The 16355-nt window shown below is 45.5% G+C and overlaps 1 protein-coding gene across 1 annotated transcript in view; it reads left to right on the top strand.

Moving 5' to 3' along the window:
* LOC125427984 overlaps positions 1-16355 on the top strand; it is a 47555-nt gene that overhangs the window by 5093 nt on the left and 26107 nt on the right. Inside the window, exons 4-11 of the mRNA XM_048487551.1 lie at positions 2074-2166; positions 5005-5132; positions 5764-5910; positions 9960-10043; positions 10150-10317; positions 13813-13909; positions 14289-14512; positions 15739-15892. Coding sequence (XP_048343508.1) covers positions 2074-2166; positions 5005-5132; positions 5764-5910; positions 9960-10043; positions 10150-10317; positions 13813-13909; positions 14289-14512; positions 15739-15892 — 1095 coding nt within the window. The remainder of the gene's footprint in view (positions 1-2073; positions 2167-5004; positions 5133-5763; positions 5911-9959; positions 10044-10149; positions 10318-13812; positions 13910-14288; positions 14513-15738; positions 15893-16355) is intronic.

Raw genomic sequence — 16355 nt, forward strand, 5'->3', positions numbered from 1 at the left:
AACCTACCAAGGACAGAGGTGTATGCGGGGGGGGGGAGGGAGGGGGGGAGAGAATGGTGCCCAGAAACAATCTTGTCGATTGCGAAGCTAAGCAAGGTCTGTATTTGGATAAGAAACCACCAAGCAGGGTTCTGTAGAGGAAGGCAGTGGTAAACTGCCTCTGCTAATCATGTTCCTCCACACCCCCCACCATGAGTCTGTTGTGACTCAACGGCATTCGTGTACATATGCAAACCTCCTTCCTTCTGCAGCCTTGCAAAAATAAGCCAGGAACTGTCAAGGCACCAGAATCTCCTAGGGACTTCCTCTTGAGACACAGCTGACTCTCCTGTAAGAGGCAAATGACTAGTCGGGAAGTATTGCCTGTGCTCGGGGGGACACAACCAAGAACCTTGCCTGAGTTAGCCAGCTGTCACACATGCCCGGCTGCAAAAGGGAAGAAGCAAAAAATGGAGTGGTGTGAAAGAAGGCAGCCCGCTCGGCTCCGGATCGCTGAGTGAGCTGGTGATGCTGCTGGCAATGCTGTTGCTTGGCATGTGGCAAACCAGAGGAAGAAGGTTGCCAGCTGCCAGGGAGAAGAGGGTTGACTGGGGATGCCAACCTCCAGATGGGACCTGGGGATCCCACGGAAATGCAGCTCGTCTCTAGACTGCAGAGATCAGTCTAATGCAAACCTGGGCATTATACGGCCCGCGGGCCACATCCAGCCCGCTGGATGACCCTGACTGGCTCCCCTGCCGTGCTGGGGAGCGAGGCGCCTTTGAAAGCCCCGCAGAAGCTGGTTGCCTTGGCTGCTTTCAAAAGCGCCTCGCCCCCCTGCCTTTTGGCCCGGCCCTCCACAATATTTTCTGTTTCTTATGCGGCCCCATGGAAAAAATAATTGCCCACCCCTGGAAAGCAGAAAAGAATGCGTTGGAGGGTGGACTCTATGGCATTGAATTCCACTGAGGTCCGTGTCCTCCCTGAGCCCCACCACAAATCTCTGGGAGATCCCCAACCTAGATCTGGACATCCTTACCCCCCCATCCCCCACTGGTGGCCAGGGGGACCTAGCAACCATTGGACTGACTCTTCCCTTTTTTTCCTCAATAAAAATCTCCCTGGTCATGCCTTTATATAAAACAGTGGTGCAACCGCACTTGGAGTGCTGTGTTCAGTTCTGGTCGCCACATCTCAAAAAGGATATCGGAGAGACAGAAAAAGTGCAGAGAAGGGCAACGAGGATGATTGAGGGACTGGAGCACCTTCCTTATGAGGAGAGGCTGCAGCGCTTGGGACTCTTTAGTTTGGAGAGGAGACGTTTGAGGGGGGATATGATTGAAGTCTATAAAATGATGCATGGGGTAGAAAATGTTGACAGAGAGAAATTTTTCCCTCTCTCACAATACTAGAACCAGGGGGCATTCATTGAAAATCCTGGGGGGAAGAATTAGGACTAATAAAAGGACAAATTTCTTCCTACAATGTGTGATTGGTGTTTGGAATATGCTGCCACAGGATGTGGGGATGGCCACTAACTTGGATACAGAGGTGGGATCCAACCAGTTCTCACCACTTCTCTAGAAGTGGTTACTAATTTTTTCTGAGTGCTGAGAAGGGGTTACTAAAGCAACCTCCCTGCCCAATAGGGACTGGAGGTGCATGTGTGCGGTGGCGCCACTGTTTGAATCCCACCACTGGCCCTCAGGCAGTTAAAATTCACAGGGCTGGGGATGAAGGTCACAGTGATTTTAACTGGGAAGAAAAGCAAGCCCTAGCGCAATTCTTTACCTCACACACACGAAATAAATGGCTACCTAGTCTCTGGAACCAGCAGAGAAGAGAAGCAGTGGAAAAGAAGACTGGGCCAGGAAGAGCAGAGTGAGCTCTGGTTTCATTTTGGAGGGCTTTTCTCAAAGCCACATCTTTTAAAACAGTGTATTTTAACAGGGGTTTGCAGGGGTTATCTCTTTATGTTCTTATGTTCTCATGACCATGCGGGCTGCCACTGAAACACTGCTGTAGTTTGCATAACGGGTTGGAGTCGCTGGAGAGTCGAGCATCAGTTTCCCAACTTTCTTTTCTGCTTTCCAGATCGGGTTGCTGTGGAGTGCTTGGGTAGCCTTGCCCGGCTCACACTGAATCCGCGTCATTTCCAGAACAAATATGTCAGCTTTGCTGCTGTTGGTGAGTCTTTATCTCCTCCTCCCATTCCTGGGGCAGACTGGGTAGAATATGAGACCCGTACAGTGTACAATTTTCCTTCTTTCAGTCGAAAGGTAAGGGATGACGAACCACACTTCTCTGATTCTAGACAGGGACCAGATCTCTTTATTTCCTTCCTTGCTTAAAATAAGCTTCTTCAAGGATGGGAGCTTTCCTCTCCAAGGGGTGTAGAACAGTTTTACAGGTACTAAATGCCTTTTACTGCCACTCAAAATCCTGCGTGACAGAATACAACCGGCGCTAGATGTTGGCTGAACTGAGCACACACAGAGGGCCATGTCTTGCTCTGAGAGATGAGACCATCTTCAGCATTTATGGCTTCTGAGACCAATTTGCTCTGGATAGCAGTTGGCTATACACAAAGCTAGCATAGATCGGGCCCAAATTAGCATTGACAATGAGGACATTGAGTGAGTCCAGGACTTCACCTTCCGAGGCTCAAACATTGACCATAATGGAGAAGTAACTCCTGAGATAAAGCGGAGAATAGCATTAGGACGTAGCGCAATGCTGAGCATGGATAAAATTTGGAAAAGCAGAGACATCAGCATCAAAATCAAGCACAGGCTAGTCCAGTGGTGGCGAACCTATGGCACGGGTGCCAGAGGTGGCACTCAGAGCCCTCTCTGTGGGCACGCGTGCAGAGTTCATCATGTGGCGGGCAGAAAATTGCCCCCCCACACACACATCTAGGCTGGCCTAGGCCGCTGGGCACAACGTGTAGGTAACCCTGTTAAGTGCTGTTAAACCCCACTGATTTTCATGGAAAGAACTAAAGTGCAATCCTTCACCTGGGAGTGAGCTCGGTTGCTGGCAATAGGGCTTGCTTCTAAACCCTCCTAGGGTTGTGATTCACCCATTCGAAGCTTCAAAGCAAAGCCACCGACTACCACCAAGCTTACTCCCAAGTAATGCGCGCCTTGGAGCCAACCATTTTTCTAAACTAAAACCTCGGTATTCAGGTTAAATTGCCATGTTGGCACTTTGCGATAAATAAGTGGGTTTTGGGTTGCAGTTTGGGCACTCGGTCTCGAAAAGGTTCACCATCACTGGGCTAGTCCAAGCCATCATCTTCCCCATAACCATGTATGGGTGAGAAAGATGGACTATAAAGAAAGCCGACAGAAGAAGAATAGACGCTTTCGTGTTGGTGAAAACTACTGCGCATACCATGGACAACTAGGGTGACAAATGCAGAATCTTGAGCCGCATAAAACTAGATACATCACTAGAAGGGAAAATAACCAGGCTCAGACTTACTTACTTCAGTCATGTGATGTGAAATCTATGATGCTCGGACTTGTCAATGGCGGGAGAAGACCTGGACGCCAAAGAACACGATGGCTGGATACCATGAAAGCTGATACAGGCACGAGCATCAACCAGCTGAAGGAAGCAGTACTTAATCGAAAAATGTGGAAAGAGCTTGCATATCGGGTCGCCAAGGGTCAAGTACGACTGAATGGATAACATCATCATCCACAAAGTCATGTGTTGTATCTGGTCCGGTCCTTGGAAAGTGAGGGAATGTGTCTAACAATGGAGATAAATAAAGACTCACAAATCCAAAGCTGGCTCTGCCAAATACCCCTGTTACCTTGAAGGAAGACTAATTTATTCTCACGTGTGTCATCAACGAAGAAGGGGCTGTCTAATTTGCATACAAGTTACAGTTGTTACAATAATTTAAAAAGTGCATAGCTTTTATTTGGCGGGGCAGGTCTTCCTTATGATGTACTTGAGATACATGCTGGTACATAGTTCACATCGCAGCCTGGTCCGGACTAGGTGACAAGCGAGGGACATGGAACATCGGGGGCGGGTGGAGAGGAAACGTCGGATGACATTACAATTTTACTTAGAGCTTTATGTGGAATAAGGTATAGTTGGGGTTCAGTCTTCCATTGAGAGGGCCACCATGATGTCATGGCTAAAAACTGCAAACTCTAATCTGGAGAACTGGGTTTGATTCTCAGTCCTCCATTTGAAGCTTGCTGAGTGATCTTGGGCTAGTCACAGTTCTCTCAGAACTCTCTCAGCCCCACCCGTTGTTATATATTTTGTTTTTGATGCATTGTATTTGCTATGTATTATTGTTTGAAGTGGTTCATCGCCCTGAGCCCTTCGGGGGAAGGTGGTATACGAATTAAATTTAATATAACATAGCCTACCTCACAAGATGTCTGTTGTGGGGAAGGGAAGGCGATTGTTAGCTGCTTTGAGACTCCTTGAAGGTCGAGGAAAGCAGGATATAAAAACCTACACCACTTCATTGGAGGGTTTTACCAGGCTAAGCTAGAAGAAGAAGAAGACTTTATTTACAGTCAATGACCAGATATATTACAAATCTCCAAAATATCTACAACAAAACAAGAATGCAGATGTCTCTCCCGTATTCCAGCACTATCCATCTATATATCATTATACTTTGTAGACACACCAAACAGCATAAAAATACTAAACAAAACAAAAATATCTAAGGGAGATACCATATTCAGATAATTTTTTTTCCATAACAAATAGACAGAATTTTGCTACCCATTTAGTAATATTCTCCTTCTTATCTTGTAATAGTTTTTCACAACAAACTTTATCAGAACAATAGGTCATCTTGTGTAGTAGATGTGACAGGCATTTTTTCCTTGCCTCCTCATAAAGGGGACACTTTAATAACATATGCTCTATAGTTTCTACAGACTTCAGAGAGCAAGAACATAACCTTGCAAGGCTAAGCTAGGACAGACTGTGCTGTTGCAGAATTCACTTTTTCTAAAATGGTCTTATTCTTTGTCTTTTTAGACAAGTTTGGTCGGTCTTGGCCCATAAATCAGACCCTAGCTGCACAGTGTGGATACACCATCCTCCAGGACGTTTGGGGCAACCTCGAATTCCGTGCCTCGTTGATCAGCTGCTATGCTCAGATAGTGGTATGTAAGGCGTGAGCCAAACTCCTGGATTATGTAAGAAGCAGCCTCGTACTGAATTGGTTCAGGTAGTCCCAACAAACTTATACTTGAAACTACAAACCTGCAACTGAGGAACTGGTCCAAATCAGCCAACCTACCTGTCTGGTTTATCCCCATCTCCCCATCCCATCTATCTCTGATCCTTAAAGAGTTTCAGGTCACAGGACTCCAATAATAGAAGCTGCAACTTTGCACAAAGAATTGCAGTGCTTAAAGGTGCGACAGCCTTTTAGGTGACTACTTAGATCCCACCAGCTCCACCCTGCATTCTAAAATGCCCCAAGCACCCCTTGCCTTGACATTCTGCTTTCCTACTCACTAAACTCCACCCCATCGTAGATCTTCTTCTCCTACCTTTCTGCCAGGTTCCTGCTTGTCTATCCTGCTGCCCCCAAATTTTTACATTTGTCCCATAGCATCCCTTTCCTTCAGGGCCTTTACCCTACACCGTAGCTTTGATCCCTGACAGCTGGAGTATTCATGAACATTCCATGCCTTCTGAACTGACCAGTGGAAGAGGCTTCACCACAACATGCTACAGAGTTGAACGCTTTGAGTAACAAACATGTTCTTTCTACTCTTGTATCCTCAGGGTGATGAGCAATTCAGTCTGACGTTCCAAATCCTGACAGCCATGGGTCCAGAGATGCATGATCCAACTGAACTGGTGGTCCCCGTAACATGTTCATATGGCCCATGGCAGCCACGGGAAATCGTCTGTGAGGCAAACTACATGGAAGTGAGTTTTGCGTTTTTAGAAGGTTGCGTTGTAGCTTTATGTACTTGAGGGAGGTAGAATGGAAGTCTCAAAGGCAGTGGCGTATCTACCTAGGGATAAGGAGTACCCCTTGTCCCCGGGCGCCACTCTTCTGGTCACATGGGGGGGCGCAAAATCGGCCCCCCACGTGACCAGGAAGTCCTGCTGTCTTGTCCTTTTCGCGCGCCTTGACCCGTCCGTGTCAGTCGAGGCATGTAAAAACGACAAGGCAGCAAGCACCCTCAACCCCACCCTGCAATCCCCCTCCCTTCCTTCCCCCCTCCGGCCAGCTGGGCTCCCAGCCAGCAGCCTGCAGTCTCTTCTGACCTCCCCTCCGGGCAGGCCAGCAGAGACTGCAGTCCCGGCCTCGGAGACCTGCTTTTATAAGCACTGAGGCCGGGGGTGGGGCTTGGGGAGCAGGAAGTCCCACCCCTTCCTGCTTCCCAAGCCCTACCCACCAGCCTCAGTGCTTATAAAAGCAGGTCTCCGAGGCCGGGACTGCAGTCTCTGCTGGCCTGCCCGGAGGGGAGGTCAGAAGAGACTGCAGGCTGCCAGCTGGGAGCCCAGCTGGCAGGAGGAGTCTGGGGGGTCGTGGCCACCTTAGACCTTACCCATAGTGACATGGGCAGGGTCAAGGGCAGTGGGCGGTGGAGCCTGGGGGCATTAGGGGCGGAGCTGGGGTGGTGGGGGGGCAGAGCCTGGGGGCGTTCTGGAGACAATTTGTCTCTGGGCACCATTTACCCTGGGTACGCCTCTGCTCAAAGGTCCTGTAAGTCCAGCTAAGGAGCCTTGAATCTGTAACTTGCTGGGGCTTCAGATGAAAAGACACACCACTGTGTCTTCACATGACTCTCAGGATTCTCCACTCAGCCTGTTTTTATTTTTTATATATTTGTGGAATATGAGTAATATAGCACTGCATAAAAATAACACCACAGTCCCATTACAGTCGCCTTTTTAAAGAAGGGTTTCAGAATGGATCCAGCCAATTACAGGCAATAAGCCCTCTAAATATAATTAGACAATTATATGCTAAACATCTTTGCCTTGAATTATGTGACTGGTTGGGTTAGACCGTGAAGTCTTTATAGATGACGAACAGGCCAGTTTAAGACATGGCAGACTGACTGTGGATCACCGACCAATATTGATAAATATGTGTGCCTTGCTAAAGGCTCATTCTTTGCAGCCTTTGTTGATCTTAAAACTGCTTTCGATACAATATCCAGGGGCCATTAATGGGCAAAACCCGCCGGCTTTCTGTTGACAGACATCTGCAATTTTTAATTGTTAAATTTCATGAGAGTACAAGTCTTATTTAATATTTACATGGGTTCCCTTATTAAACAGAATCTAGATATCCCTGCCCCAAAGCTAGCAAGTAAAAAGCTACCAATACTTATGTATGCCAATGATGTGGCAATCTTTTTGTAGATTAAGATCAGATTGAAACTAATCTTAGAAGCTTTGCCCCTGTGTTGATGGGAGGAACATCAATTATGCTAAAACAAAAGGGGGAGATGATGGCATGAGTGCCCACAGAGAGGGCTCTGAGTGCCACCTTGGGCACCTGTGCCATAGGTTCGCCGTCACGGCCCTATAACAACAATGTGGCATTACAGAGAATACAATCATGCTTTCTCAGAGCTCTGTTTAATGCCCCAAATCCACTGCCAATATGGTACTCCAGTAAGAAGCTGGGCCACTGAGACTACTAGAGCATGGATGACTATCGTTAATTGCTGGTTGAAAGTATACTTCAACCAACAGGCCTAATACCCCTTTTCCTTTCAGTTAACTCACAACCTGCTTGGACACTAGCTCAGGACCAATTACTAGAATCAGGTCTTAGGAGGGCAAAGAGCTTGGCTGGTCAATGTCTTATTGATATTAAGATGCAGAATCAGCTGTCCTCCCAAATCCATACAGGACATTAAAGTAATGGACGGGAATTGCTGTTGCACCATGTTTAACAGCTATTGCATTTTACAAATTCCGATGGGCTTTCTGAAGACTTTGATTTAATGCTTTTCCATTGGCCCTGCTTAGCAGGAGGTTCCAGCAGTGCCCTGTGGAGGCAAATGTATGTCTTTGTAAAGCAAATGAGATTGAGAGGATCACTCAGATTCTACTACAGTATGAATTTTATAAGGACGTTAGAAATTGCTCAATCTTGCCCAGCTGACTAGACATTTTGGATATTCTAGTTATTTTAGTAGTCACACTGGCGACTTATTCATTGAGTTTTTACTCAAAGATAAGGATTCCACCATTTTCTGTGTGTGTTGAAATTTTGCTATATTGCTAGCAGTGTACGGAAATCGTTGATGTCATATGAAATTGCCTGTTAACTGTTCATTAACGTTATTGCTGTGCTTGTTTTTTTAATCTTTTTGCTGATCCATGACTATATTTAATAAAATGAAATAAAATTAAATGAAACCCAATACCAGTGGTGGCGAACCTATGGCACGGGTGCCAGAGGTGACACTCAGAGCCCTCTCTGTGGGGACGCACAAACAGAGTGCCCCCCACATCTAGGCTGGCCTGGGCTGCTGGACTCGATTATTAGCATTAAACCTAAGACCCAGTTTTGGGGAAGCAGCCCTGTTAAGCGCTGTTAAACCCCACTGATTTTCATGCGAAGAACTAAAGCATGATCCTTTACCTGGGAGTAAGCTCGGTTGCTGGCAATGGGGCTTGCTTCTGAGAAAACCCTCCTAGCATCGTGATTCACCCATTGGAAGAGTTGCACGGTTGCTTCAAAGCAAAGTCACCGACTACCACCAAGCCTGCTCCTGAGTAACGCACGCCTCGGAGCCCACCGTTTTTTCTAAACTAAAACCTCAGTATTCAGGTTAAATTGCCATGTTGGCACTTTGCGATAAATAAGTGGGTTTTGGGTTGCAATTTGGGCACTCGGTCTCAAAAAGGTTCGCCATCACTGCCCAATATCTTTGAAAAATCTTTTAAAAGCCCTCCACATATTTGCAGGCACTTCTGATGATAACACTCTTCCCTTCCTTTGGTTAAGGTTTTTTTTTTTTTTTAAAGAGCATGGGTAACACTGGATAGGAATACCACAATACCTTTAACAACCTTTTAAAATCCTCATATTTACATAGGCGGGCAAATACCTTCTGTTATGTGGATTGTTGCCAGGAACTAGCGCCTTGGTGTCATCAACATTTAAAGAGTGTAATTGACTAGCTCTACACAAAAGTCCTTCAATTGTAATGTTTTCCTCGTCAGACACAAGAAACTGCTCGTTCCAATTATGCCCAGGAAATAACATTTTTTTAAAACAGGAAGCAAGCCATTAAAAGTCAGGTTGGAGAAAGAGCTGACCCTGTAATAAGTGTGTCTGATTAAACTGCCAGGCTTCCAGAACAACTTGTGATCTGCCAGGCCAAGTGCAGCTCCTCCATCATGAACAGTGGCCTGACAAATACTTGAACTCATCTCATCCTTCCTTCTTGTTTGTGAAGGCCCGGACAGGTTAGCTGAAAAAAGAGGAAGAATAATAAACCTATGGTAGTTCCACCGTGGTTTTCTGGTGAACTGCACTGGAATGAATGAATCAGGTGTCATTGTGAAGATTTCCCTTAAGAAGTCACTTCATGGTGGCCCTGTTGCCAAATGATGAAGGTCAATTCAATTCAATTCAACCTTTAATGGCATACAAGCTTGAAGGTCCCCTGCCCCCATATTTATTTGTGAATGAGTGAGCTTGTTCCCTCTTGACGTAAATAAAAATACTTGTTCCTGGTGGAGTTAGGACCAGAACAGGTCCGAAGTAGCGTTCTGAAGTTGACTTTTTAGTGTATTGTTGAAGGCTTTCATGGCCGGATTCAGCTGGTTCTGGTGGGGTTTCCAGGCTGTGTACCAGACCACGGCCACACAGTCTGGAAAACCCACCAGAACCAGTTGACGTCTTAGGTTAGTTGGCAACCTGTGGTGGAAGTAGAAGGCAGAATCCAGAGATGACACACTCTCCAGAGCTTCTCAGTTCCATTCTTCCATACCTCCAGGTTTCTGTGAGAAGGAAAGTACCACCAATCCCTGATGGCTTCCTTCAAGATCAGCCAGAAGACTGGGCAGCTGCCTTCCCAGAGGTAACTTTCTCCCATGCCCTATCTCAAGATGTTGGGTAGCTGTGCTTGTAGGCTTCTATCATGAAGGGGTGTACAGAGACTCCAGCATGTCTCCTTCTTTCTATAGGCCAAAGCAGGACCACCGTCAGTTTGGCAAGTTGTCTTCCACATGGACACCCAGAAGAAGGCAATGCGGGTTGAGCAAGCTCATGCTGTTGGCTATGGAATCAACACTACAGATTCCAGGATTGTGTTGAGGGCTTCCTACAATGCATCAGAATCTCAGGAGCTGAAGGTGGGTTTTCCATGGATGGGCAGATGGAACGTACATGTCAATCATAGGAGGGGGACTGGAACTTGGAGCATCACCTGATGCGAGACAGATACATTATTTGGCCCTTAGATGATGGATCGCTTACCAACAGGTGTAATACTGGAGCATTCCCCTGCATAGGAAGGAATCTCAAGAGGATACTTGCCATCTGTAGTATTTGTAAAATCTTCAGACAGCAATTTAAGCATCGTTCATTAGTTAGAACATGGCAACCCATTGGAAACAGCTGTATTCTCCATTAAGGACTACTTGTTTCATAATGGAGAAGTCCTTGCTACCATTTTCTGCCAGTTCCCTGTTCTTCTGCTGATACAAATTTTGGTTGGCCAATCAACTTTGCCACTGATGTCAGGGAACCTCTTAAACTCTTGCCATGACAGAACATAAAATAAACATATACACTCTGAAGGAAAAAACCCTTTATGTATCCCATCAAACAGGAATATCTCTGTAATTAGAATTGAGAGATGGTAACCGTGAAGTGGTGCCTTGCCTCCTCTGCGTATGTGTGTGGTGTTTTGCTTATTATTAAGAGCCAGCTTAAATTTTGCATTAAGAAAAGCTGACATATATAGTCTTTAAATTTTGCAAATGTACCCCTTGTCCAGTTCCTGCAATTGTGATTTCCATAATTCTGTTTCATGTCCAGTCAAGTAAGCCTTCATTGGCATAAGATAATTCTATTTCTCTGCATGTGAGACAGAAGCAGTGACACTGAAGCCTTTTCCAGCAGCGCTGAAGTCTGCTTGGGCATTCTTTTGGCACCGGGCATAGTTCTTTCCAAGAGTATCCTAACATCTAAAGGCCTAGGAAATCTGGAGTTCATGAAGCCCAAGATTATTGGCTGCTGGTTTGTTCCCCATTCGAGATGTGTTAATATAATAGTTGAACCCCACCTTCCTGCATTTTTCTCAATGCAACTTACAGCACTGCAGTAAAGCTGTTATCCCCTCAAAGAAAATGCTTGTAACCCCATAGAACCCCTAGCAAATAAAGCAATCTTATGTGGTGGTAGAAAGGGCTGTCCAGTTGCACCCAAGTTGTGACACCTTAGGGCAGTGTTTCCCAACCTTTTCGAGGTCCAGGTACCCTTGACCTCACTCTTCATATCTCACGGTACCCCTGCTGGCACCCTCCACCATCCCCTCCCATTGCCCCTGCTTGCCACACACCTCACCTTCCCCTCCCAGGGTGAAGGGAAGCACTGGGGGTGGTGGTGGCTGCTGACCTTGTGGCAGGCCCTGCCCCATGGGCCAGCTCCATGTCCTTGCTGGCGCCAGTGGGAGACACCACAAAAATGAGGGGGGGTGGTAGTTTTGCCGCGGTACCCCTGGGACATGCTCATGGCACCCCAGGGTACCACAGAACCCTGGTTGAGAATGACTGCCTTAGGGTGTTCAAGGCAAGAGGCCAACGGAGGTGGGTTGCTATTTCCTGCCTCTGTGTAGTGACCCTAGACTTCCAAGGTGGTCTTTCATCCAAGTAGTAATATGGGCTGACCCTGCTTAGCTACTGAGATCTGATGAAATAAGGCTGGTTTGGGCCATCCAGGTCAAGAGACCAGCAGGGGTGGTTTGCCATTTGCACAGCCTTTGTATCGTGACTCTTCACTTTCCCAGGGGTCTCCCATCCAAACACTAACCTGGGCCAATTCTGCTTAGCTTCCAAGATATGACAAGACCAGGCTAGCTTGGACCATCCTGGTCAGGCCAGAATGCTTTTATAGTGACTCTGAAAAACACCCCAGGACAGCACCCCACTCTCAGCAAACCCATTTCATAAGGTAGGAGACACTGTTGAAAAGAAATGGGCTGTCGTAGTTGCCAACAGGAGATTAACCAAGGAATTATAATGGCCACACAAGGACATATCAGGAGGGGAAATGGTCCCTTATATATGTAGTCCTAGGCCTTTCTGAACAGTTGCAGCATACCATCTTGCCCATGATCAACTTCATGGCAAACTCCTTCCCCAAACTCTTCAGACGGATGTTCAAAAGTGCAGAGTTCTGCAGCTTTCAAACTAGATGCAGCCTCTCATGTTCAGCAAAGGGTACAGGTTCTTTGTAGACTCTGCTATTGGTCTGCTTTCAAATGGGGCTATTGTCACAAATATTACACCCATGCATACTCCAACTCACTAGGTGAGTATCATTTCAACATTATCTTTCTATCACAAATATACAAAAAAATGTTTGGTAAGTACACCGTCAGGTATGGCTATAAAACCTCTATATTAGGTTTTTATTTCGGCAGCCCTTTGTCAAGCCAATCTGAAATGTACAAACACAAGTGTCAATATATAAAAGTCTATCTAATCCTTTCATTTTCATATAATTAACAAAAACCCAAAGAACCCTCCCATATGCACTTACAATTGTTGTACAATTTAGGTTTAACATTAGGTTTAATTTTGGTTTAATTAAACCTACAATTTATGTTTAATTAAACCTACAATTTAGGTTTAATATTGAATAATATGAATGTTTTATTTTTTATATAGTGTAAGAAAAAACAGTTGTGCTCCTAGAGGAGTAAGGAAAAAGAATACTTTGTACAACAATTGTAAGTGCGTATGGGAGGGTTCTTTGGGTTTTTGTTAATTATATGAAAATGAAAGGATTAGATAAAGGTATGGAATATGACTTATGATCTTTATTAAGTAATTAAGTAAAACTTGTATAGCACTATAGAAAATATAAAATCTGAACATATACAGTTTTTTTACTGTATCCTTTCTTTTTCTCTTCTTTTTAGATCAGAATGGCTAGCTTATAAGTAAGATAATCAAGAGGACATTTTCTCTGATACAGCACTGGATTAAGTACTAAATATAACTGATTAATTAATGGCTGAGATAGCTAATAGGTTAGAATTAATGTAATTATAACTTAAAATGAAATATAATCAGAAAATTGAGATGTACTAATGTATCTTTGATATTAGATTGTGTATCATAAGTTTTACTAGCTGGAAGTCCACTTTAATACACTATTCTTCTTTATTTTTATTTTTTTTCTTTCTTTATGTTTTTATATAATTTCCTTTAATGTTTTATATGCCTTCAACTATGTAAACACAACCTGAAATTGTATCTTTTTTGTATTTCTTCTTTGTTTATTGTACACTGTGATTAAAGAAATAATAATAATAAAAAGAAAATGAAAGGATTAGATAGACTTTTATATATTGACACTCGTATTTGCATATTTCAGATTGGCTTGACAAAGGACTGCCGAAATAAAAACCTAATCTAGAGGTTTTATAACCATACCTGATGGTGTACTTACCAAACATTTTTTTGTATATTTGTGATAGAAAGGTAATGTTGAAATGATACTCACCTGGTGAGTTGGAGTACGCATGGGTGTAATATTTGTGACAGTACCTGTTGTACACCTGCCTTGATTATTATGGTGGATTCAAATGGGGCTAAGCAGCTTGCTCACCTTTCTAGGTCCATGGTGTCCCCTTCTCTGCAGTGAGGTCCAGTACTTTCTACAAACAGCGTTGGATGCTCCTGATGGTGGACACCGCTGTGGCCTGTCCCATAGGTAGGAGGCTGTTACTCCAGTTTTTGGGTCCCTTAAACCCACAGTGTCCTTGGTAAGAAGCTTCATTTTTAAAACCCATGGAGCAGGGGTGGGCAATTATTTTTTCCATGGGGCCGCATAAGAAACAGAAAATATTGTGGAGGGCCAAAAGGCAGGGGGGCGAGGTGCTTTTGAAAGCCCCGCAGAAGCCGGCAGCCAAGTGTTACAACCGGGCTCTCAGTGGCGCTTTCAAAGATCGCCTGCCCTCCCCAGCTATCAGCAGGCTGCAGTCAGGGTCATCCGGCAGGCCGGATGTGGCCCGCGGGCCGTATAATTCCCAGGTCTGCCATAGAGTGAACCTGAGGCATAGGAGTGAACAATGGCCTGTTTTTCCCCATAGATGGAGTGACGTACACAAGCGAGACCATCACTTGGACTATCCCCAAAGGCATGTCCCCTCTCATGGTGGGAGTGAGCAGTGTCAAAGAACTACAGGTGGAGATGGGTATAAACTTATCCAAGCTGCCTGCTCGAGACATCGCCAGTCGAGGATACTTGCTGGCCAGTGATCAGGATGCTATCACTGTGCAGATACCCGTTGGTTCCCCGGGTGGTACTTACAAGGTGAGTCTGATAGCAGGTGTCACTAAGGGCCAGGAGTCTCCAACCTTTTTGAGTCTACCCTTTGGAGTCCTGACACGCTGCTGGATGCAACCACAACTGAGAAACGTTAGGGAGTGAGGCTGTGCAGAACTCTCATAGCAACACTTAGGCCCCTTCCGCACACGCAAAATAATGCGTTTTCAAACCATTTTCACAACTGTTTGCAAGTGGATTTTGCCATTCCACACAGCTTCAAAGAGCACCGAAAGCAGTTTGAAAGTGCATTATTCTGCATGTGCGGAATGAGCCTGCGACATTTCAGCCAGAAACTCTTCTTAATAGAATGGGTTTTTTTAAATGAATAGATCATTAAAAATATTTTTCTTGCATTGTCAAAAGTTGGGAAGGGGGAGAGGGAGGGATATGTATTGGCTGCTACCACTCTGATGTCGGCCTAACTCAGGAGGACCTAGAAACCCCTCCGTACCTCAGACTGCTTCTTTTCCCAACAGGGAATACCTTGTAGGTGACCAAATGGAGCGTGAAGACCCAGGCAAAGCAACAAACATGTTATTAAAGAGGTCTGTTCCGCAGAAAGATGATAGTAGTGTTGTGTATCCCTCCACCGCAAAACAAAAGGCCGCACCTTCTTTGTTGCAGAATGCTCTGCCTGGGTCCTACCTACCTGTGTCGTAAGAAACACTTGGTGTGAGGAAAGGGGCTGGCAGGTGTCACGGCACCCATGAATACCACGTTTGGATTTGCAGCCTACCCTAATATTTAAGGGAATAGAGGTGATAGGCTGATCCCACGCTGCTTGGCCACTGTGGCCTGTGTTGTAAATACAATGCCATCCCAACAGCAACACTGAGAAGAGCTAAAATGCCTATTCTAACAGCACGCCTCTTAGGCTGATTCCGCATGGGCCAAAAACAGCAGTGTGAAAACGGTGTGAAAACAGTATAAACCCTTTAACACCGTTTTAAACTCTTTTACACCGTTTTCACACTGCTGTTTTTGGCCCGTGCGGAATCAGCCTTAGAGTAAAGACTTCTGGGCTTCTGGAATCTCACCTGCCAGGAATGAAATACTTATTTAGGTACCTGCTTGTTCTCCCCAAAGGGGACCCAAAGCATTCTATAAAAATTTCCCCTTTCATTTTATGCTCACAAAATGAGAGATTTCTGCTTGTGCTTCAGAGCACAGTGCATCTTAACCAGCGGTTGGTTGTTGCTTTCTTCCTGTAGAGCTATGTAGTTGCTGGGCAACTTGTAACTTCCTACAAAATCAACCCCTTTGTAGAGCATCTCTGGGAAGATGAGCGGAGAGGCACTACGAAGCACACCATCCTGAAAGAGATCAGCACCCCTCCACAGCCTGTGCCAATCACAGTCACGGATGGTAAGTAATTCATTGTGAATAAAGCCAGCAAAGTTGGTTTCAACCCTGCCCCCCTTGATGTTGGGGAGCTGGGGCCACATACTTGTTATGGGGCAAAGGCCAATTTGAGCAGTCTCTGCATGGATTCAGGTGAGTTCTACCCTCTTAATTATGGCATGGATAAATACCACCTACATAGCCTTCAACAGCACAGCAGAGTATCTGGAGGGGGGTTCTGAATAGGTCCAGAATTGACTGACCTGCCTCTTGTTTGTGTGAATGTGGGATCTGTCCTTGAACTGCCCATCTACATCAGCAGTCTTTGGTGGATTCCACATGGGCCAAAAACAGCAGTGTGAAAACAGTGTGAAATGGTTTAAAGCGGTGTAAAAGAGTATACACCGTTTACACACAGCTGTTTTTGGCCCATGCGGAATCTGCCTTTCATCTGGATCGAGCAGAAGAAACAGACCTTATGGACCAA

This window comes from Sphaerodactylus townsendi, linkage group LG03, assembly GCF_021028975.2.
Source record: "Sphaerodactylus townsendi isolate TG3544 linkage group LG03, MPM_Stown_v2.3, whole genome shotgun sequence".
NCBI lineage: Eukaryota > Metazoa > Chordata > Lepidosauria > Squamata > Sphaerodactylidae > Sphaerodactylus > Sphaerodactylus townsendi.